Source organism: Hydra viridissima, unplaced genomic scaffold (assembly GCF_058129835.1).
Source record: "Hydra viridissima isolate aposymbiotic clone 2 unplaced genomic scaffold, HvirCarnegie_v1 scaffold_1, whole genome shotgun sequence".
In the NCBI taxonomy this organism is placed as follows: Eukaryota; Metazoa; Cnidaria; class Hydrozoa; order Anthoathecata; family Hydridae; genus Hydra; species Hydra viridissima.
Window position 1 is genome coordinate 7,271,933 of NW_028324300.1, and position 22,507 is coordinate 7,294,439.

At 29.4% G+C, this 22,507-nt stretch overlaps 3 protein-coding genes across 9 annotated transcripts in view; all 3 read right to left on the minus strand.

Annotated features, from left to right (window-relative positions):
- Positions 1-1,520: 1,520 nt before the first annotated feature.
- LOC145187404 (uncharacterized) lies at positions 1,521-4,930 on the minus strand. 3 transcript variants are annotated; one of them, XM_090075216.1, is made up of 5 exons: positions 4,780-4,900; positions 4,100-4,147; positions 2,591-2,734; positions 2,067-2,186; positions 1,521-1,871 (listed from the first exon to the last, which is right to left on the minus strand). In XM_090075216.1, the coding sequence occupies exons 1-5, from the start codon at positions 4,814-4,816 to the stop codon at positions 1,687-1,689; spliced, it is 534 nt and encodes a 177-aa protein (XP_089931342.1). In that variant the 5' UTR covers positions 4,817-4,900; the 3' UTR covers positions 1,521-1,686. The 3 variants fall into 3 exon arrangements, 2 of the variants coding, with proteins under 2 accessions (XP_089931342.1, XP_089931802.1); XR_016449019.1 differs by having other exon boundaries at positions 1,808-1,871; positions 2,067-2,148; positions 4,780-4,923; XM_090075676.1 differs by lacking the exon at positions 4,100-4,147 and having other exon boundaries at positions 4,780-4,930.
- A 3,769-nt stretch (positions 4,931-8,699) lies between these two features.
- Positions 8,700-19,050, minus strand: LOC145187397 (uncharacterized). 4 transcript variants are annotated; one of them, XM_090084157.1, is made up of 13 exons: positions 17,016-18,563; positions 16,881-16,940; positions 16,690-16,745; positions 16,310-16,445; positions 15,642-16,009; positions 15,190-15,297; positions 15,021-15,102; positions 10,175-10,277; positions 9,963-10,098; positions 9,735-9,852; positions 9,416-9,525; positions 9,173-9,318; positions 8,700-9,083 (listed from the first exon to the last, which is right to left on the minus strand). In XM_090084157.1, exons 1-12 carry the CDS (start codon positions 18,486-18,488, stop codon positions 9,243-9,245), a joined length of 2,826 nt encoding a protein of 941 aa, XP_089940283.1. In that variant the 5' UTR covers positions 18,489-18,563; the 3' UTR covers positions 8,700-9,083; positions 9,173-9,242. The 4 variants fall into 4 exon arrangements, with proteins under 4 accessions (XP_089940283.1, XP_089940304.1, XP_089940298.1 ...); XM_090084178.1 differs by having other exon boundaries at positions 16,881-16,905; positions 17,016-18,532; XM_090084172.1 differs by having other exon boundaries at positions 8,986-9,318; positions 16,881-16,905; positions 17,016-18,532.
- A 1,830-nt stretch (positions 19,051-20,880) lies between these two features.
- The window catches only part of LOC149893138 (uncharacterized), a 9,420-nt gene continuing 7,793 nt past the window's right edge, over positions 20,881-22,507 (minus strand). The window contains exons 5-7 of one of the 2 annotated variants that reach the window (XM_090084198.1): positions 22,393-22,459; positions 21,960-22,006; positions 20,881-21,176 (exon numbers count right to left, since the gene is read on the minus strand). In XM_090084198.1, the coding sequence (XP_089940324.1) occupies positions 21,071-21,176; positions 21,960-22,006; positions 22,393-22,459 (220 nt within the window). In that variant the 3' untranslated portion in view covers positions 20,881-21,070. The remainder of the gene's footprint in view (positions 21,177-21,959; positions 22,007-22,392; positions 22,460-22,507) is intronic. The other variant, XM_090084207.1, reaches the window with a different exon arrangement.

Sequence of the window (22,507 nt, forward strand, 5' to 3'; positions counted from 1 at the left end):
ATTTTAATTCAAATGGAATCTGTTAAAATGGAGAAATCAAGAGAAATTGTCTGGATCACTTAAGTGGTACATATGACCAACCGTTGTTTACCAACAACTTAGGATTTGGAATTGAAAGTGCCAAGATGAATTTATTTTTCTGATGAAAAATACATAGCAAGACCTTTTTTTTTTTTTTTTTACTGTTTTACTTTTTATTTAATCTACTGTTTTAATTTACTGTTTTTATTTACTGTTTAACTTTTTATTTAATCGTATATTATACAAATATCATTACACGGATTTTGTTTCAGTAAAAGGTTGTTCCCGTAAAAAAAATCCATTACCGCTATTGGTTGCGAAGTGCATTTTCCGATAAACGCCCTAAATTCAATGCCTCGACTATTTTTTAAGTTCGACTTTCTCAAGCACGAACTTGAAATTTTCAAGTCTCGTTTACGCATTCGCTCAAGTCAATTTTTCAAGTCTGACTTGACAAAGTCGAACTTGAGATTTCAAGTCGAACTTGACTCAAGTTCGGTTCTTGCATTCCACCCTAAGTACTAGTTGTTCCCATAACAATATTAATTCTATTTTTTGTACTTTCTTTAGACGCGCTTGTTGTATTTTTTGCGTAGTTTTAGTAGTTGCATTGCATTTCAAACATTTTGCATCACTTTTTACTTGCATTACTTTTTATCATGTTACTTTTTACTTGCATTACTTTTTATCAAGTTTTGCCACAATTTTGATAAAAGACATATGTCTTTCATTTCATTCGATACTGATATAAATTAAACTTTATTAGCGTCCTTGTATTCAGTTCGTATACAGAAAATATTCATTATTATACCTGAGAAAAAATCTTGTTGAAGGTCCAGTAATTATGTCTGGTCGATCTACTTTCATACATTTCCATCTTTTTTTTTTTTTTTTATCTAGATGGGACCCCTCCTTTTATTCTTAAATCACCATGATTTTCTGGAAATCTATGCAAGTGGTGTACATTTTTTGCGCCCACAATTTCAGACCTTGAGAGAGCAGTATCGTACAAGTTCTTCATAATTGATAATTTTTTCTCCAACGACACGAAAACTTTAACAGTTTAAAAGAATTCTATAGTGCCCCCCCTTACCAAAACCCAGACGAGTAGCTATTAGATTTTAATGAACTATTTAATCAGAATCTAGATTACACCAATATTCTAAAATTATATAACATGATGTGGTCGTATTTTTGTTGACTTAATATTAATCTTGGGGTATTTATTTCAGACAGGTGTTACTTGACGCGCGTACCATTAGTAACAGTACACTGAAAAAAAGAGGTAGCGCGCCTGTATTCGATGCACTGTTATCGTTTCCTACTAAAACATCCTCCAAAAACATTATTTACCTCTGCTAAACCCCATCCTTCTCTACGCTATCAAAGTACAATTTGATAATGGTATGGTAAAGTTTTTTTTTTACTTCGTTTTGGGCTGTTGATTTATGACTGACTCTGATTTATGACGTGAGGAAAATCCAAGAACAAACACTCTCTGCGAAGATTTTTATTTACAATTTTTTATAAATATATATGAGGCCAAGTTAAACAAATTTACAACTACAAACTCACGTATTGTTCTCGATTGATCTAGTAAGAAATGCCAATGATTATTTTAGATGAAATAGTGGTTCTCAAAAGGATGACAATTCTTATTTTGATTCATTCGCTATCGCTCTCAATATCCATGACAATTCTTCGTTTTTGATTTGAATTACTTTTTGGAGAAGCGTTTAAATTAGCCGGTGACGTGAAAGTACTTGACGACGGCGATAAAGGTCTTATTTCATATAACGATCTTCTATCAGACAATGAGGTTATTGTAGATTCTTCAATTAATTTAGAAGCTAAATATAAACAAAACAAAAAACAGCTAGAAAATCTGAAAACTCTTATAACTAAACTCTTTAAGTTAAACAAGCTATCAACTTTATAGCCAAAATTATGGTTATTTGTTTTCGATTATAAAGCATCATAGAAAAATTGCAAAAATTGGTGACCATTTTAATAAGGAAATAACTAATTAGTTTTTGTTAGTAAACCTGTATTAGCTTCTGTGAAAGTGTCTTTTGGAGTTTGTTGAGAATCGGATGAAGAAGAACCATAACTAGTTTCAGATGTACTCTTTTGATTTTCGTTTTTGAAAAAAAAACATTTTATTCCTGCAATACCAAACATCAAAAATAATTCAGATTTAAAATAATTGTTAAAATATTAAGAAAAATACTTAAGAATATATTTAAGAAAAATATTTTAAGAAACTTCATTGAAATATTGCTTACTTTTGTTACAAGTATGAATATATTTCTATCAATAAGAAATTAGCTTAACTAACTGAACTTTTTGGTGCTTTTTTCTTGGCCATTTAAAATATTTTTGATAAATCGAAAGTCATTTTGACATTTACAGATTTTTAAAATGAGTTTTATTTGCAAAGATATTTTTTAAAAAAAGAAATTTTGGTTGAAAAACGTTTCTTGGTTTAATTTGATCTTGGTTTAACATGATTTTTTTTTTTTAAAATAGAAATTAATCTCATTAAAATTCTACAAAAGTTTCTTTTTACCTTTTTGCCATGTTGGTGTTGGCCACATTTTTGCATGGTTTATTAATGGAGAATTAACTCCATTTCTAGGTGATTCATAACATGAACTATTTGCAGCATTTGATCCTCCACCTGTAGATTTTCTAGGGGCTTTTGCTGCTACAGCTAAAAGTATAAAGAAAAAAAACAGTAAAATATCTAGACCAAACAGACAGGCACAGAAAAAAAGAGAACAAAAAGCAAAAAAAAACTTGAAAAATGATGCTTAATAATGACTAATATAAAAAAACAAACATTTAAAAAATGTACTAACACCTAAGATGGTAAGATGGTTACAAGATAATTTGATAGTAGTGATATTATGGAAACAGAAACAAGTTTTGAAACTTTATTCTAATTAATAAAAGTACAGTTAATAAAAGTGACATCTACAAAAAAAAAAAAAAAAAAAAAAATGCTGATACTGGCTACATTAATGCTGAATTCAAGGTGAAGCTTAATTAAAAAATGCAGCTCTGACTTTTGCAGATGCAATTTAAAAGATTTGTGTGTGTATAAAAACAATGTTAATTTATTAACTAAAGAGGCCTAAAGACAATTAAGGTGTTTTAAGTTAAAAAAGATTAGTGAGTTTAAAAAAATAGTTTTAAGAGTCATAGATCAAGCCTACCAACCTCCATAGATATTGATGTTTTTTTTACCTTGTTTAAAAAACTATATGACTATTATTTATACTATTCATTAATTGCAATGAAGCATCTTGGAACTTTCTATTAACAAAACTAAACAGTTAATATCTACCCTTTGGAAAGGATTAGGGAATAAAACTGCTAGAGAAATTTTTTAACAAATTGATTGATCTTGAGAAGTCCAAATTGTATTTTTACAATGTAGAAAAAGTAGTTTACAAATATTAATCTTATAAGTGCTATTAGAATGTTTTACAGTTTGTATGGATACATTATATGTAAGAGAAAAAGAGAGATCCTCCACCATGATTTAAGCGTCATGATAGAATTTGTAATGGCTACACATAACTATAATATGCATTAAAGACTGTCCGGAATGATAATGACCCATGGGATTTTTGAAAGATTTTAAGAACCATTTAATTGATTTTGATAACTTTTTATTACTTTAAAGGAATGTAGTTTTAAAAAAAGTTGATTGTAAACAATAACAATAACAAAAATGTATTTGCAAGCAGAAGTTAGAAAATTCATTTTGGATAAATGGCTTAAAAATCATAATCATTATCATAATCACAATAATTAAGCTTAAATTTTTTATCAAAAGGCAATCAGAGTGATCAATGTAAATCAAGTTCCATTCTATATATTGAAAAAAAAAAAAAGGTATTCCCAAGTTGACAATTCAAGAAGCTCAAATGAGATATGGTTACAAAACACACAGAATGCAGAAAATTCCCTGGAAGATCCCACCAGCAATTCAGTGAAGGCCAAATAGGTAGTCAAAAACTGTTATTGGAAAAGCTTTAAGAAATTAAAAGTGAAATTTAATGGAACCTACTGCAAACTTGACTGTTTGAGGCTCCCAGACCAGAAATTTTATACAATCCTGAAAGGAATAAAGGTTGACATTTTGCTAAAAGCAACTAAAACAAAAAACTCAAAAAAACATGAATCCAGCAAACATGCCACAAATTCATCCAATTGAAAAATTTTGGGCAAGCATAAAATGTTGGTTGTGTAGAAAGAGCAAAATGCAGCAGATACCAATCAATTCCACCAAAATCAGATTGTGGTTTTAAAAAAATTTATGTTGGTTTTAATGAAAAAGAGTTTAATTTGGTATTAACCTTAACATGCTGTCCTAAAAACAAAAAGTAGTCGACAAGTCCAGGACAGTGACTAAAATCTTGTCAAAGCAAAAAGTAGAATTTATGTATGTGTGTATGTATGTATGTATGTATGTATGTATGTATGTATGTATGTATGTATGTATGTATGTATGTATGTATGTATGTATGTATGTATGTATGTATGTATGTATGTATGTATGTATGTATGTATGTATGTATTATGTATGTATTATGTATGTATTATGTATGTGTTATACGCACATGATACATTACTTTCTTACTTATATAGCATTCCATATAAAGAAGAGTAAGTTTGTAACATAAGTTAACAAAAAAATTTTTTTTTGACTTAGGTCGACAGAAAGTAGAATTGTTAAACGAATCAAACCTTTTCTGCATGCATTTTCTGCTTTTGTACGAACCATCTTTCTCACAATCTTTTGTAAATCTTCAAAGAAATGTTTCTTAGTACTGCTTCCCGCGCTTTGTAAGTCACTCCGTCGCACAGTGGAAAAAAAAGGTCTGTTTCGGACCTATTTTTAACTTTTTTGTAACTAAAAATAGAGATTTAAAATTTTGCACAAATGTAAAGTAGTATATGACTCTTCTAATGAAATACTTTTTGTAATAAAAAGTTAAAAATAAATAGATAAAAATCAAAAACTTCAAAATTGGCAATTTTTTATTTATTTATACTTAACATAATACTTTACAAATGTATGAAAATACCTAAAATTATTAGAAACGACAAAAAATGCATAAAATGCTTACCTACTAATTATAGAAATATTTAAAACAGTTTCTTAACAACAATTTTTAAATAGTTGTTTTTATGAAATAATGTATAGGTATATTAAAGGTACTATATCATAACTACATAGGGAGTTTCAGTTCCTGAAATCAGTTCGTTGACTTTCAAAAGTTGCAGAGTAACTTTATCAAGTTCTTGCACATTTTTGTTATACGGTTTTCTAATGCTGGTGATGTACGGATCGGAAGTGTACAGAAGAGTATGAAATACATCCTCATTTGTAACTGATCGAGAACATTTTCTGGCATGATGAAAGCGAAATCTTCTGAAAGTTGACCGGTAGGAAGTACTGCAAAATGCTTTATGATATTTTCTCCGTGAAGTAAGATTTTGTGTACTGAAGATGGCATATAGTACCATCCATAATTGGTCACATAGATTCGGGAAGTTTCTACAGCATAACTACCAAAACTTTCAGCATTTATCATAACACCTGAGGAGAGAGCTTGCAGAATTATGTAAAATCGCTTAATCAAATTTTCATCCACTCCAGTGATTTCAGCAGAGCAGCTTGCATTGTAAAAAAACCTTATAGCAGTATTACATTCTTTGGTATTGCCACTTACTTGTCTTGGTTTTTCAATGATCAACCCTAGCTCCTCACGAAAACGTTTCTGCACCAAGATCTTCTTCTCTTGCTTTAGCCGTTTCTTTTCTTCACTTGTGGCTGCTTATGTTTGGTAAGAAAGGTTGTAAGAAACGTGTTATATCATTTCCATACAACGTATCCAGGCATGTAATGTAGACAATCTATATTGATACGAATTTTCATTTTCAGGCCTAGAAGCCACTTTAGTCAAATCGTTCATTTGCCGTGGAGTATCTCCACATATTGTACATGTAGACCCAGAAGGTGTATCCGTTAATGCCTGAGCCACTTTTCCATATATCATTGTTAGAAAAGTTCATGTTTTACTTGTACACTTTTACCATTTTTATTAGTTATAGACGGCCGCAAAGAGTTTATTTGGCTCTTTATTTCATCTACAATGGCTTTAATTTTCTCGGGAGTCTCTTTGCAAAATTCTATGCATGTAGGTTGACAAAAACGAACAGATGAAGGTGCCGGATTTTGCCAAACAACTGCGCCAGTTCGTAATTTCTATTGCAGAAGATGGTGGATAGCAGGTCTGTTTAATTTTTTGAGTTTTATAGTATGGTGGGAATAAGGAACAGTTTCGTTCATTTGTCACCTTCCTCATGTAAAAATATTGTGCTTTTGTTAAATATAATCAATAAACACGCTGAGTGTTTCTTCATCCGTTAGCATATTTTTCTGGCTTGCGTTTTCCATAAAACTGGATATTAATTTTTTTTTGTCTTTATCAGCAATCCTTAATGATTCCACAAATTTTGCTTCTGCTTCTTCTCCTATTAAACGCAACGGCTGAAGATATGTATTAAAGATGTGCTCGAATCCGAATTCCTTAAGTAACATGGAATTTTTTCTTTTTTTGCTGGATTCTGACGAATCTCCTTAAGACACGCACGGTCTTCCGCGTTTTTCTAAAGAAGTAGATAGCGTGGAGTCGGTAATTGCCTCTTCTGAGTTAGATAAAGTTACACAATATTCAGAATCCAACCAATCACTGTTCTTAGATAAAAAAAAAGCTTCCTTTTTCCGTGACGCCTGTATCCATCGTTTATTAAACGACGGAATAATGTGCCTTTGAATATCGCTAATGATGAAATACAAGTTGTCCTCAGAAAATTGATAATTTTCTTTTAAAATTGTTGACAGTGCCTCAACTGTCCTTCCTCCATCAATATAGGAAAGCAATAATTTACATTTGGAACACTTAAAAGTTGTCATATTAACAAGTCACTAAAGTAACCTACGTAATATTCAATAGTCAAACGTGTCGGTTTAATTTCCACTGTGAATTTGTTATACTGATGTAAATGTTTCAACTCTTTATATATTGGCCGTGTACATTTACCAAAAAATGAGTGCAAAAATACAAGAATGTCATGGTATCAATAAAAAATTGATAATAAATTAAAAAACATATACCAAGCTATTGTTATAAATGAACAAAATTTGAAACCACGATAAAAAGCGGTTTTCTGTTTTTTTACTTTTATCACACTTTTCTCGATAATTTCGCATACCACACGTTTCTACAACTCATTCTTATGCATGTTTTTAATAAACACCTAGGCTACTATACTACATTTAATGTAAAGTGTGGGGAAGCGTGGGTAACTGCCAAAAGTCTCAGTGAACTTGAAGAATATTATTTTTTTGTTCAAATAATTACTCCTAAACTGAACCATTTAAGTAAAAATGTAGAATTTTCTTAAAATCTCCATAACATGAGCTTTTCAAAAATGTATAAAACTTTATGTATTTATACTTATTCCTAGAAAGTTTTATAGAAAATTAACTTTTTAAGTGATGAAGCGAACAGGTTTGAAATGAACATCCGCAAAAGTAATAAACAATAGGGCTTCAAAACTTTTATTTTTACATAAAATTATGTGAAATTCCTGCATTATAGTAATGATTGACTATTAAACTATTAAATAAAATTGAAATATAATGACAGTAGCATTACGTTATACCATACGGCTTCACTTTTCGGATCAAAGTTAGACATCTAGTATATATAACATATCATGTGCAGATTAGACAAGTGTGTTGCAGATCATTTAAAGTGAGTTATTTGCTGATTGGACCAATTTAAAAATAACATGGGTGCCTATTTAGAAGAATAAAATAAACGTTGTGAACAAGATCTTTGAACAGTGCTATCAGAGGGGGTGGGGGGTGGGAAGGACAATACAATAAATATAATGGGGACTATAAATGGGGGATAATAGAGGAAAGTGCACACAACCACAGGAGTACAAAAAATATTTCTAAATTTTTAATATATTCTATACAGTATTTGTTTGTTTTAAATAGTTTTCTATTATATTAAAACTGATTTAAATTCATAACAAAATTTTGTTTTCTTGTTACAATACAATAAAGTTTAAAAAAAAGGGTAATTTTTTCAAAATCGCTAACTTTATCCCAACAGCTACAAAAGAAAACTTTTTTAGGTAAGACTTTTAACTTCTTTAATAAGATGGAAGAAATAAGAGGGAAGAAATAGCAATCAAATCGATGAAATTAGACTTCATAATTCCTGTTGACTGGTGTTGTAGATCTTAATTAAAAAAAAAAAGAAGCTGTTCCTAACCTTTTAAAATACACCTGTTCTGGTGCGATTTTGTGCGAATCTTAAAATACTATTATACTCGCTTCTAAGGGTCTGCGTCTCGGAATCGTTTTCTCTGAAATGAACCGGAACAAGCATAACGAGACAAGAAATGTCCCGGAAAAAATTGACGAATAAACTGTCCCGGAATGAAGTTATAAACCGGGACAATAAATTTTCTTTCGGATTTTAAAAATTGTGTCCCGGATATCATCGTCTCGTCTCGTCTCGAATAAAAAAAATAACGAGACGCAGATGCTTACTCGCTTCATAAGAAAAATCGTTAAGTTCATTAGGAATCATTATATTCTTTCTGTTTTAAATTAGACATAAATTTCGTTTCGTGAATTCATTAATACCGAAAAAATTTTTGCATTAAAAAAAAAAAAAAATTATACTACGTTTAATTATAAAAATGACACAACAAAAAGAACTGATAAGTTGCAAAAGAAAATTTTTTATAGAGTGATAAAAAAAAAACAGTTCATAATCTGTGCAAAAGAAATCAGTTGACGGCGGTAATCACTTTAGCAACATTTTCTTCTATTTTCTCCTGTCGTAATAAGATTGTTCAAAACAGGAAGAAAACAATAGTTTCGTCCAAGAGGTTTTTTAGGAGGCAGAATAAGGGTAAAGATATCTTTTTACTTATCTCACAGGTCCAAAGTCAGTTATGTTCAATAATTATTGCAACACCTTTGCACTTACAGCAAAGGTGTTGCAATAATTATTGAACATAACTGACTTTAATAAAGCAATAAAATGGAACTTTAGTAAAAATGGTACAAGCTCAAACTAAAATGGATTTAGTGAAAACTCCAAAGGAATAGAACTTTACTGTTTTGAGTTATCGACTTTATGTTTTCGTGAAATTGTCTTTCCGAGACCTGCTGATTTACGTTTATCACCTCTAAAAATCAATTAGTTTAAAATAACCAATATAATTTTAAAATGCAGAAGAAATTCTTCGCAGTTTTTCTTTTCTTTTTCTTTAAAAAAAAAAGTACCTCGCCATTTTTACAGCATCTCGGCATCCCTTGCCACCTTCCCAATGAGATGACCGACTTCTTGTAGTGTTAGAAGCACACCTAACGCATGGCTTATCCTTAGAAAACGGCTGAAAAGTCAGCAAGAGCTTCATTTAAATAAAGACTATTTTTTAGGATGCGAATATACTAAGCAAAAAAACCCATTAATTAAGAAATAAAAAGAGAGATAAATAATTAGAATAATAATCAATACTTTTTAATTAATTAAAAACGCCAGCGTTTAAATAAGCTCAATTTTAAAATGTTATTCATTTTTGTGACTTAAGCTTATTACAACCTGTTCTTTAGCACAAAAACCACACAGCATTTTGGTTGCAAACAACATCTCATGACCGTCGTTTGAACTTTCCTCATGACATTTATCACATGCGAATAATTTACCACAACACGGAAATCTGATTATAATAAAATTTATTAAGCATAATAAAATATTCAAATAATCATGCAGCAGCAAAGAAAAAAAAATACATTTGGCATAAATTCTTTATAGCAATATGCACCATACCGGAGCCATCTGTAGCTTTTTTTATAATGCCTGCATGCTCCATTCTCCGGCAAAGGTTCTCCGTCTTTAACACTTGGATCTCGAATAGCCTTTAACTTTGATGGTGGCTTTAACTTAATATCCAGGACACTTGCACCTATAAAAAGATTCATCTTTAAGAGTTAAACTATCCCAATTAGTATGAATTCTAATACACGTTTGTAAAAACAAACCTGCTGGCTGTAAAACATTAAATTGTGTAGCTGGGACTTCAATATCCATCCTTCCATGACAAGATGTACACCAATGATGCCTGACTGATCCATATGTAAGACCCTGTAAAAAAATTTGAACTAAGTACTATCCTTCTAGCGTCTATAATACACCATAATATTGGATGCGACCAATTAAAAGCTTTTGAACTTACACAAGTTAAATTTAATGTTAGATATGATTAAGCCTTTTGATAACTTAACGAAAATTGAAAACGTTGACCAAAACACAATGAATCTAATTTATTAGTGGTTATTATACTTCGGTAGGTTATACTCATAAAACATTCTATAATACGGTAACATTATTTATTTTTGTATATGTTTTGAACAACAGTTCAAGAGAATTTCAAATTATAATTCTCTGAACATTTGTTTCTTAGGAAATAAAGATTGGGGAGGTGCTTATTTAGTACATTCACCAAATACTGTAAAAAGACGCCAATACACAAACACAAAGAAACCAATATTAAAAAGATTTTAAACATGCTAGTTGGATGAAGATGTTAAAAAGAGGAGTTAAAACATAAAGCAGGCAGGCATGTAGGGTTTGGAAAATATATAATCAGAATATAAGGAAAGCGAGAGAATTCGTGATTAATAACGTCACCTGCTGCAAAAGATTGTTATTTTTATACATATAGCAAAAATATCTTACGCATTAACAAAAGTACACATGTTTTGGAATTAGATCAAAGTGTTGCGATTACACAGAACCTTGAGTCATCTTCATATCCTTACACACCCAATCCTCCAAAAGTCCAGCATGCTATAACATAGCTCTAATATAGGATTGTTAAGAATAAGAACAAGATTTTGAAGGCTACCTTACAATACTTGATAATTTAAAAGGAAGAAAATTTTGCTTCAGAAAAAAAAAAGAAAGTAGAAAAGATATAAAAATGTTGAGTTGAGAGTAAATGAAGAATTATTTGAATATATCAAAGAAGTAATAGCGATTTAAGTGTTGAATTGTAAAGAATTACAAAAACAAAAAACACCTTGATATTTAGCCACAGTAAAAAAATTACTTAACTAAATATTGTGTTGGCAACTAAGTAATTTCCGTTTTTTAGTCATAAAAAGCATACTTTACTTTTTTAACGACCAGTTAATCTTAATGTACTTTGGTTTTTTACATTTGATACAAGACATATAGAGGTACTTTAGAAGCAAGTGGTGCATGAGTACTTGTGTAGATGTCAGCTGTGCATCAATTTTAAAATGGGGCGCAAAAACGAACATTTTCGGCACATTTTACTTTTTTTTTTTTCGCAAATGAAAGAAAGTGGCTGAAGCTCACAAAGAAATGTCTAACAGAGCGTACATGTCAAAATTGGTTTCAAAAATTTCGTTCTGGAGATTTTTTTCTCAAAGATGAGTAGCGTACTGGTCGGCTTTCTGAAGTTGATGATGATGAAATCAAAGTTATGGTTCAAGATGATCGCCGTATAACTGTTCGAGAGCTTGGAGAAAGGTTAAATGTATCTTACATAACTATTGAAAAGCACTTGAAAAGTCTTGGACTTGTTAAGAAGCTCGATGTCTGGTTCCGTCATGATTTGAAAGAGATTCACTTGACACAACGAATCAACATTTGTAATATGCACCTTAAGCACAATCAAACTGACCCTTTCTTAAAGCAAATCATTACTGGTGATGAAAAATGGTTTGCCTACAGCAAAATCATTTGAAAATGATCATGATGCAAGCAAGATGAATCACCACAAACCACATCAAAATCTGAATTGCATCAAAAAAAGACCATGCTGTCAATATGGTTGGATTACAAAGATGTTGTGATTTTGAGCTGCTTCTGAGGAAACAAACAATCAATTCTGAGGTTTACTGTTGACAACTAATGAATCTGGATGATTCAATCAAGGGAAAATAGCCGGAATTGGCAAATCGGAAAAGAATAGTTTCCAACTTGATAATTTAAGACCTCACACATCTTTTGCAACCTGTGGAAAATTATTGAAGCTTGGTTGGGAAGTGTTGACATATCCTCCTTACATCTGGCACCATTTGATTACCATTTATTTCAAAGTTTGCAGAGTTTTTTTTAATGCTAAATCGTTCACAGATGATGATGACCTTAAATCACGTGGTTAAGTTTTTTGCTGATAAGGACCAGAAGTTCTACGAGCGTAGAATCATGAAGTTGCAAGAAAGATGGCAAAAGGTCATTGAACAAAATAGAAAATATATAATTGATTAAAGATTTTTTTTTGTATTGAAATACATGAGTTTGTTTTATACTATAAAACCAAAATTACTTAGTTGTCAACCCAATATACTAAATACTATTGATTGGGCTTAAAACTTTCTGATTGGATATAATTAGCAACTTAATCAAGAGTTACTGGACACTTATAAAAGGAATCTTGTTGAAAAACAACAAATCAGCAAAAAATGACAAAAAATTTAAGCAAAAATGGAAAGCAGCATCAGAAAAGGTCACTGAAAGCAAGATCCAGGCCATAATGGCACCTGCTTTCCAAAAAATCTGATAACTTTCTAAGCGTCCTTTGAAATCTGTAAAAACTGATTAAAAACTTTAAATGATACAATAAACTTCAAGAAACAAAAAAATTTGGAATTAATTAGGGAAGAGGGGGGCAGCTTTGAACGGGGGCAGCTTTGAAAAAATGCATTTTTGAAGCGTTTTTGTATTTAAACTTAATAAAACTAAATATTTTGTGAAGATAATATTTACCCTCGCAGTTGTCACCTGTCTTTCCTGGGATTTGGCATAAACTGGATAAAATATATAATTGGTTTGTTTTTGAGGACAAACCGTAAACATTTTGATATAAAGTTGTAAGAATTTTTTGACCACGTTTCTAACTAATGAGATGTTTAATGCTATTTATAAGATAGAATAACTCATAAGATTTATAATTAAGAAGAAAAAGTCAATCGTTGAGATAATTTTGTTTGGAAAAGTCATTGTTTATTATTTAAATCGCTATTGGGGCAGTTTTGAATAAAATGAATGGGGCACCTTTGAAACGTTGTTTATACTCTCATACTTTATTGCTTGATTTTTTACGGCCTGATTTTTGATTATTTAAAGATAAAAGTGGTTCGAAATTACAAAAAAAAAGAGAGTTACAGAAGTCATAGAGGATGATGTTAATAATGCTGCTCTCCAAGTTGCAAATGGATTAATGAGGCTAAACAAAGCTGCTGTAACTTATAATATAAAACGTAATATTTTACATTACAGAAAAAAGAAGTATAAAAACTTTTTATCTAAGACCAAGCTTGGTTTGACAACTAAATATACTGTCGCACAAGTATTTAACAAAGATAAGGAAATAATGTTTAGAGACTACCTAATAAAAAGCTCTAAAATGAATTATGGCTTGACATACCCAACTTAAACTTAATCCATTTCCATTTACGTTATAATCGTGTTTTTTTGAAGTTTAAGGTTTAGTTGGTTTTGTAAGTTTTTTTTTTTTTTAAAAAATTACTTCTATTTACAGCTTAAATAGCTTTATATAACTTTTGTTAGATCAACTCTTTAGAATGATTATAAGATTAGATAATTTAGAAAAAATAACTGATTTTTACTATTAGAAACTTAAACTTAAGGAAATTTAAAAATAAATCAATGCTTTATTTTAAAAAAAAAAAAATTTAATTACTTGTTATTTCCATTTGTCAAAGATAATTCAAAGCTGCCCCAGGTGTGTTTAAAGCTGCCCCAGGTGTGTTTAAAGCTGCCTCAGGTTGGGGCAGTTTTGAACATGCTGCAGAAATAAATATTCGTTCAAAAATGCAAAAATGCATTCGCGCATGCTGCAGAAATAAATATTCTGACTTATTTTTTAGCTCAAAATTTATTTAAACACTGCAGTTTTATTCCTTAATTATTGTTTTAACTATTCAGAAGAAAAAAAATGGTTTGAATAATTAAAATATTGATTTATAAAAAAAAGTTTAAAAAATGTTCAAAGCTGCCCCCCTCTCCCCTAAGTAATTCTCTAACTATTGTTATTTATATCAGACCAAAATAGGGATAATTTTGTAAAACTTTTTCCAAAAGTCAGGACTACTGGGAATACTCTTAGGTCTGGCAGTCTGTTTTTAATCAATGAGAAGAGATTTAGGTGCAGCATTTCTATTGAGTTACCTAATTGGGTTAATATCAATAAGACAAAAGATAAGATATTTAATCAAATTACTTACAGCTTGTCCATTACTATGGTAAAAAAAGAATGAAAATTGTTGAGATTGTTTTCCTCATGACTGAAGGAAACTATTGTTAGTTAATGGTAGTCCTCCATTGCTGTAAAATTACTTTGGGACTCCAAATGTGAAAAAAAGATAGCCAATGATGTTGTTTAAAATTAAGACGGATCGGAGGAAGTAGCCGCAATTTCTATAGAAACACTATAGAAATATCATTTCCTAGAGATGTGAATCAGGAGTTAGCATCTCTGGGAAAAGGTTATTTTACAGCATTATTTGCATTCCCAATGTTCTAAATGTTTCATTATATACAGGACATATACATAGATCATGTCTAATAGACCAAATTGCATATTTTTTTAAATCAAGTTTTTAAAGGTTTTGCTCTCTTTTAAAAAATTTTTTTTAAAAAAAAATTAAAGTTTTTAAGTCATTTCAAAATAAAAGATAATTTTCCTAAAAAAATAAGCCTCCTGGTATATGGAGATTTTTATTAAAATAACAGGTATAAAATGTTGAGTATATTGTTAACATCAGCAAATATAAAAATGCCTATTAGGCAAAAGATATGTAAAAGTTGAATCTATTGAGAGCATACATATACCTTTAGCAAATTATCTTTAGTACATTCAAAGCAAGTCAGAATGACAATAGAATCAGAAAGTATTAATTCAAATGCTTTGCACCTAAAAAAAAAAAAGAAAAAGGAAAGAAATATTAGACTTGTACAAATGATAAGTAAATTTAAGATTTTAATCATTAAAAACTTATACCCATTCAAATGCAAGTAACCAGCAACATGTGAGTACTGATGCATCAATTCAGAGTGAAACACTACTGCTTGTAAGGTGTTACACTTTTTACATGAAGTCACCAAAGAACTAAAAAAAATAACTAAATTTAAACTAATTACAAAAATGGATCAAAGATAAATAAAAAGAGTATTTTAAAAAAATACCTTTTTTAATTTCTTTTTGGTTTTTAGACTATTAAAATTATTAAATAACTCAACAAACTATTTTGGCTTTTAATGCTTCAGAATATGTTTTAAAATTTTTTAAAATGATCATAAATACAATTTACATGCAGTATAAACAAAATCTATGCTTGAGAGATGTGTCCAAGAAAAAGAAAAGCTGCTACTGATTGCAAACAAAATAAATTTCTATTCTTAGGTCTATAAACACAAAAAAAAGTTAAAAGTTATTTAATTTTAGCAACTTACACTTGATCTTTTAATTTAATGTCAGCCTTTAACTTGCATCGATCACATTGAACAGTCATAACTATATCTATTAATTTTAAAGTGCCAGCATTCACAATTGACATACCAACAAACTTTATTTCAGTGCCCTTCTTCACTTGCAAAGATGTAAACTTGCTACTATTAGTATCACTATCTGTCTTTTGAAAGGCCCCATCAATTGCATTATCTTCTAAAACCATACTGTGATCACTTATTGCAGCTCCATTTGTAATTAATGACTGAGGAGTTGACTCAAAACTTGTACTGACAGTTTGGCTATTTTTAAGAATCTTATGATGAGGAATCAGCATTATACCTGCACGCATAGCATCTTGCTGGCGTTTTACCTATTGCAGTAAACAATTAGATAAGAAACCTCTTCAACATCTCAGAAAAAAAAATCACAATTGTTAAGAAAACTAATTCTTGAGCAAATTTCATTAGAAAAAAACGTTTCTTTGTTTAGAATTTTAATTTTTATGCAGTAGTTGTTGACTGATAGTTATAGCAACAATTTTTCATTCTAAATTTTAAAACATTTAATAGAAGTATACATATGAGTATCAATCTATAAAAATAATACAATCCAAGGATATATATGCTAATAAAAACATATCATAGCAAAATATAGTTGCAATCAAACTAACTTTAGTAGCAGATGATGTAAACAATGTTTCTAAATTTCTATCAAACCATCGTATAAAAGGTCGAAAAGCAAGATCTGTCTCACTACGCTCTTGCTTTCTTTTTTCAAGCCAATCTTGCAGATTATCATCCATATATCTGCAAAGAGATGCAGTATTGTTAGAAAAGAGGTTTAGAACAAATGTCTTGAAAAAAATTGCATATATTTTGATTACTTTTTATTTAAGAAAATTCATAAAAAGAGACAAATCTCTAAGGAGATATCAGGAAACTGTTACTTTCTTGGACCTGGTTTTAAAAAAATTTGTTTAAAAATTTCTTAGGAGTATGGAAACAGAATTTTCAAAAAACAAATCATAACCACAAAAAAAAAAAAGTTTACTCAGCAAAACCATCTGGATATTCTCCATTCTTATTCTCAAGACTTACTTTGAATAACTGGAATAAAAAAGAATAACATTAAAAATGTTACAGACAGAACTGCTATATTATCAATTTAATAATCCATTTATTTATGACGTTAAATACGTTTATAAAATATTCATATGCTTACAAAACTGTATATATTTTTACCTCTTGAGGGTAATCTTTTGGAAAACTAAAACGCAAATTAAATGACTTGACAATGAATGGCTAAAAAGAAATTTGATTTCAGTTTTATTATTGTTATTTATTATTTCTGTTAATTAAAAATAAAGATGCACTTACCCAATCAGGGTCTGAAGGTTCAATTGATACAATATAAATGTCAGATGACTCATAAGTTGACCACTGAAACTTATTTTTGAAACGCTTCTCAAGTTGCTGCAATTCAGTACTTCGCAGCTTCTTGAAGTCTACCAGGTTTTCTAAACTTTTCACATTGTTGAGTTGCTGAAGAGCAGGACTTACCAAAGTATTTTCATATTCAAACTTTTTTATGTGAAACTTTTCACCTGAATTACATTTATCTATTGAACTGGTCTCTAAAGTATGAAAGTTTTCTACTTTCACATCTTCATGAAGATATTTGCATAGATTTTTTCTCCTACAACCAGATTCTGAAAGAAAAAATTTACATAACTTTCTATGGTTTAACAACTTTTCGTTATTACTTTTTGATATATTAGTAACATCTTTGATAGCCTTGTTGATCTCTTGCATATCATAACTTTCTGTATTACTGGTATTAGGATGAAGAAGATCACAAGTATCAGATTTAGAACAAATCTGATTTTTTAAAAAAAAAGGGCAAATTTTATCATCCTTAAAGTTTTTGTTGAACAAGTTTTCTTCTAACTTACAGTTACTGACTGCTGCTGTAACAAGAGCTTCAACATCAGCTTCTTCTTGAACAGCAAGTTCCAAACTTGTTTGCTCAACTAGTGGTTTGGAACAAGCATGTTTAGATTGGTATTTATCAGCTTTATAACAACTTTTTTCGTTATAAGACCTGTAAGACATTTTAACAGAAGGATTTCTATTTTCCAGATATGACTCAACAACTTTTTTAGAATTCACAGAAAATAGATTATTATGATTGCTCTTCATTATCCTAACTTTATTAGTTACTAATTCATCATTTATTGGATGCAAATCTTGAGCTCTAAAGGCTTCATTATTGATGGACTCGATATCAGTGGTCACTATTAACTCATCAGCAGCATCACTAGTAGAACGATAATGTTTAAATGTACATTTATTTCCATGTCTACAACCTTTTTTTGACATAAAATGCTTGCAATTTTGTAAAATTTCTTTGTCAACAGGTGGTCCTTCTGCTCTTTTAATTCCTTCTGCTAATTCGGCATATTTTTTCTCTTTTTTTGAAGTGACTGAGTTTTTTTTTATCTTTGGAGCTTTTTTTGGTGAATTTTCAGCATTTAATTCTAGAGAGTTGCTGATATGAGCATAATTACACATTTCTCCCTTTTTGCAAAAACTATCTAACTTGAAATATCTACATAGTTTATTATTTTTTACAAAAGTTTCTTTTTGGATCTTTAAACTTTTTTCATCTGATTTTTTATCGCCATTGTAAGCATTTGTCTCTTCAGATTCTTTTTTTTTTGATTGCAAACTAATGTCAATCTTATTATCATGACGAAATTTGCAATCCTCCATATGTTTGCAAAAGCCATCCATTTTAAAATAGCGACATACTGTTTGAGTGTAATTATTTGGAATGTTAGAAGCCATCATAATATCAATAAAATCGAATTTTAAAAGTAGTAACAGATTAACCTATCATATGTTAATAAATAAAGTCATATTTTAGAATAATAAAGTTAACAAATAAAGATATTAAATAAAAAACTGAAAAATATTAAAAAAAAAAAAACTGTAGTACAAATTTTCAAAATAAACAATGAAACAGAAAAAAAAAAAATTTGAAATCAATTTTTTAATACATAAGACAAATATTGTGATGCTCAAAATGAAATATTATTATTATGACAAACTTTGATAAGGGATTTTAATTGTAAAAATATTTTGAGTTATTAAAAAAATTAATGAAAATAGTAACAATAATAATCTAATATATACAGTATGCGACAAAAGTGTTTACATGTTTTTGAAAAATATTCTTTTTTAAAATAAATGATTGAAATACATGTTTATATATCAATATATATATACCAAAATAAAGGTAATTCATTGTAGTTTCATGTTTTGAGCCTGAATTTAAATGAATGAGAACTGTTTATAGCAAATTATTTATTGAAACAAAATGTCAGATGTAAACAGTTTTGTCGCGATTTATGCTATTATTAATTTTAATGCGAAATTAATACTTTGTGTAGCCTCCACGACTTCTAATGACTGCTGCAATTCTCGTTGGCATGCTACCAATCAACTTCTTGCATTCTTCAACAGTTATCGAACTCCAAACATACTCAACTCGTTCTCATAATTTTTGTCGACTGGCTGCTCTTGTTTCATAATTATAAACTCGATTCTTCACAATAGACCAAAGATTCTCGATCGGGTTAAGATCGGGACTTTGCGCAGGCCACTCTAGAATCTTAAATTTCTTCGAATTTAGGAATTCTAATGTAATTTTTGCCTTGTGCTTTGAATCATTGCCTTGCATAAAAAGTGTCGAACGAATTTGCTTTCGCCATCCTCGTAAACTAGGCAAATAGCCATTGTTTAAAATGTCAATATAATGTTTCGCGTCCATTATTCCATCAATTTTTACGATTTTACCAACACCAGACGAAGAGAAACATCCCCAAAACAACAACTTTCCGCCGCCATATTTTACTGTTGGAATAAAGTCACGATCAGAAATTCCTTCTTCAGCTTTTTTCCATACATATCGAATGCCATCAGAGCCAATCAAGTTAATCTTGCTTTCGTCTGTCCAAATCACCTTACTCCACTCAGCAAAAGTCCAGTTTTCATACTTCTTTGCAAATTCCAATCGTTGTTTACGATGTTTCGGTGTTAGTAGTGGTTTCTTGATCTTCTTTTTTGCCTTGAATCCAATTCTCTTGAGTTCTCTCTGCACTGTTCGAGTACTTACCACTGTACCTTGAGCATTATTTAATTGTTTCTTTACATCGTGTGCTGATTTTACTTTATTTGTCATGATTAATCTAGAAATTGTTCTCTGATCTCGAGTAGTGAAAATTTTCTTGCGTCCATTTTTGTTGCATTTCTCCTCTATATCGTTTCGCGTCTTAATTTTATAGACTAAACAATAAGATATATTAAATTCTTGTCCTGTCTCACGAAGAGACAATCTTGATTTAAGCTTCTGAACAGCTAAATTTTCAATTTCTTTCGACACTTTCTTCATTCTTTCAATTATAATTTTTCTGTTGTTTACATTACGAATTTTAAGTATAAATAAACCGTTTATTACTAATTGAGATATGTTTTATTTAAACAAATTAAAAATATAGCCACAAAGTATTAATTTCGCATTAAAATTAATAATAGCATAAATCGCGACAAAACTGTTTACATCTGACATTTTGTTTCAATAAATAATTTGCTATAAACACTTCTCATTCATTTAAATTCAGGCTCAAAACATGAAACTACAATGAATTACCTTTATTTTGGTATATATATATTGATATATAAACATGTATTTCAATCATTTATTTTAAAAAAGAATATTTTTCAAAAACATGTAAACACTTTTGTCGCATACTGTAAAACCCAAAGTTTATATGTGGGTGTATTCTTTATACAAACCCATAGGTTTGAACTACCACGGACTCCATGTTAAAGGTTCTTATAGCTGAAACCAAGTTCCAGCCCCTTTCAACTACTCTTTGCCCCAAAAACATGACTACATAGCTACAATTGCATTCCTGACTAATAAAGTAAAGTATTATTTCTAATAGCTGGAAAACCTGATGCATTGCACTGGGTATTCCAGCTAATAAATAATGATGCTGATAATGTAATAATGATAAGAAAAAACTATACCAAAAGCAATTAAAAACAATAATAATAACAACAACAAAAACACAATAACAATAATAAGAATTAATAACAAATTTTATATATAACTTAAATTAGAGATTATGATAACTAATAAAGAGCCATTACATTATTTCAGAGAAAACAAAATATATAAATCTGTAAACTTAACACATAAATTAATGCTTCCATCTTTCTTACAATTTAAACTAAAATCTTTAAAAAAAACAGTGAACATATATCTACTTATAAAATCTTTATAAAATCTTTCTAAATATTTTTTTTAATAGAAAAAAATTTACAAAAAGTATAAAAAAGGAAAAACTAATGTTTTAGTAGTAAAGTTACTGAATAATACATGAAACATTTTTGCAAGAACACCATGTTGTTGAATGGATTGTAGGATGAGGTAGCAAGTCCAAATCCTCATCGTCAGTAAGTTCATCAAGCCTAAAGTAAGATTACATCTACATGCAAGTAAAAATTATTTACTGGGCTCAAAACTTTCTGGTCTAATAAAATAAGCAATAAGATATCTTAAAATAATTCCAAATTTTTTTTTATATAGATTTTCTATATAGATATGTTAAATTGTATTGATATTTTACTAATACTATCAGTTTATAAGTCCAAAATGAGTAAACAATTGAATAATCAGAATAAAGTTTCATCAGAATAAAGTATCAGTCAAAAATTTCAGCAACAAATTTAAATATATTCAGACAGAAAAGTTTGCTCTGAAGATCCTTGTGTGGCAAGCGATTTGGTCATGTAGTCTTAAGAGTCCTCCATTTGTCACTCGAAAAACTTTGACTTTTGATTTGTACATCATCGAATGTCTACAGAAACATCTTTTGCCACTTATTAATTTGGTATAAAATTAGTTATTGAATTTATTTTGGTATTTTTAATTTGGTATAAAATTAGTTATTGAATTTATTGGAAATTTTAAAAATTTGTTGGAAACTTTGAAAATCTTCAAATACAAAAAAAATGATTTAATGAGCCAAAGCTTGTTGTACTTTTATTTAAAAGGTTTCCTGCCTATATATTCCAGATAATGAAAATGGGACTTTTAAATATAAACAGGTACTGACATGAAAAACCTATAAACAAAGGTTTTTTAGAAATTGGAAATGTGCACCTTCTTATTTATATAAACAATAATGGATAAACCAAATTTTTAGACTTAGCTGAATGTTTAAAACAACATTTAAAAAAAAGGACACAAACCTAAAACCATCTTTCATAAGTTGATCAGAGCAATCTGATGAGTAATTCTAAAGAGTGTTTTTTTAGTGAAAGATTTATACTGTAATTTAAATGCCACATTTTATTGAATAGAAAACACAGCATAATTAATTTTGGGAAATTTTTAGTAACATTCAAGAGGTCCTCTTAAAGTGAATAGGAATTTAGAAATTTTACCAAGTGAATATTGTTTAACAGAACTGTAAATAATTTAGAAAAAAAAACAATTCACAATAATTGGAATGTAAATTAACTAGATGCATTTTTTTATTCTCAAATCTCTTTAAATGTACCTTCTATTCAAGGGTGGTTTTAAAATGAGGGTGGTTTCTATTCAAGTAAATATGGCAGTTTAAGTTGAACATCATAAAATCAATAAAAATTCACAAAAAGATAATAAATTCTGTTAAAATACTTGGTAGCTGCTTAGCGGCTGTTGAAATATCACATCTTTAAATAGATAAGAATCATTTTCATTGACGCTATTAGAAAAAAGTTTTAACAGCTGAACAATTATTTTTTGTTAGAAA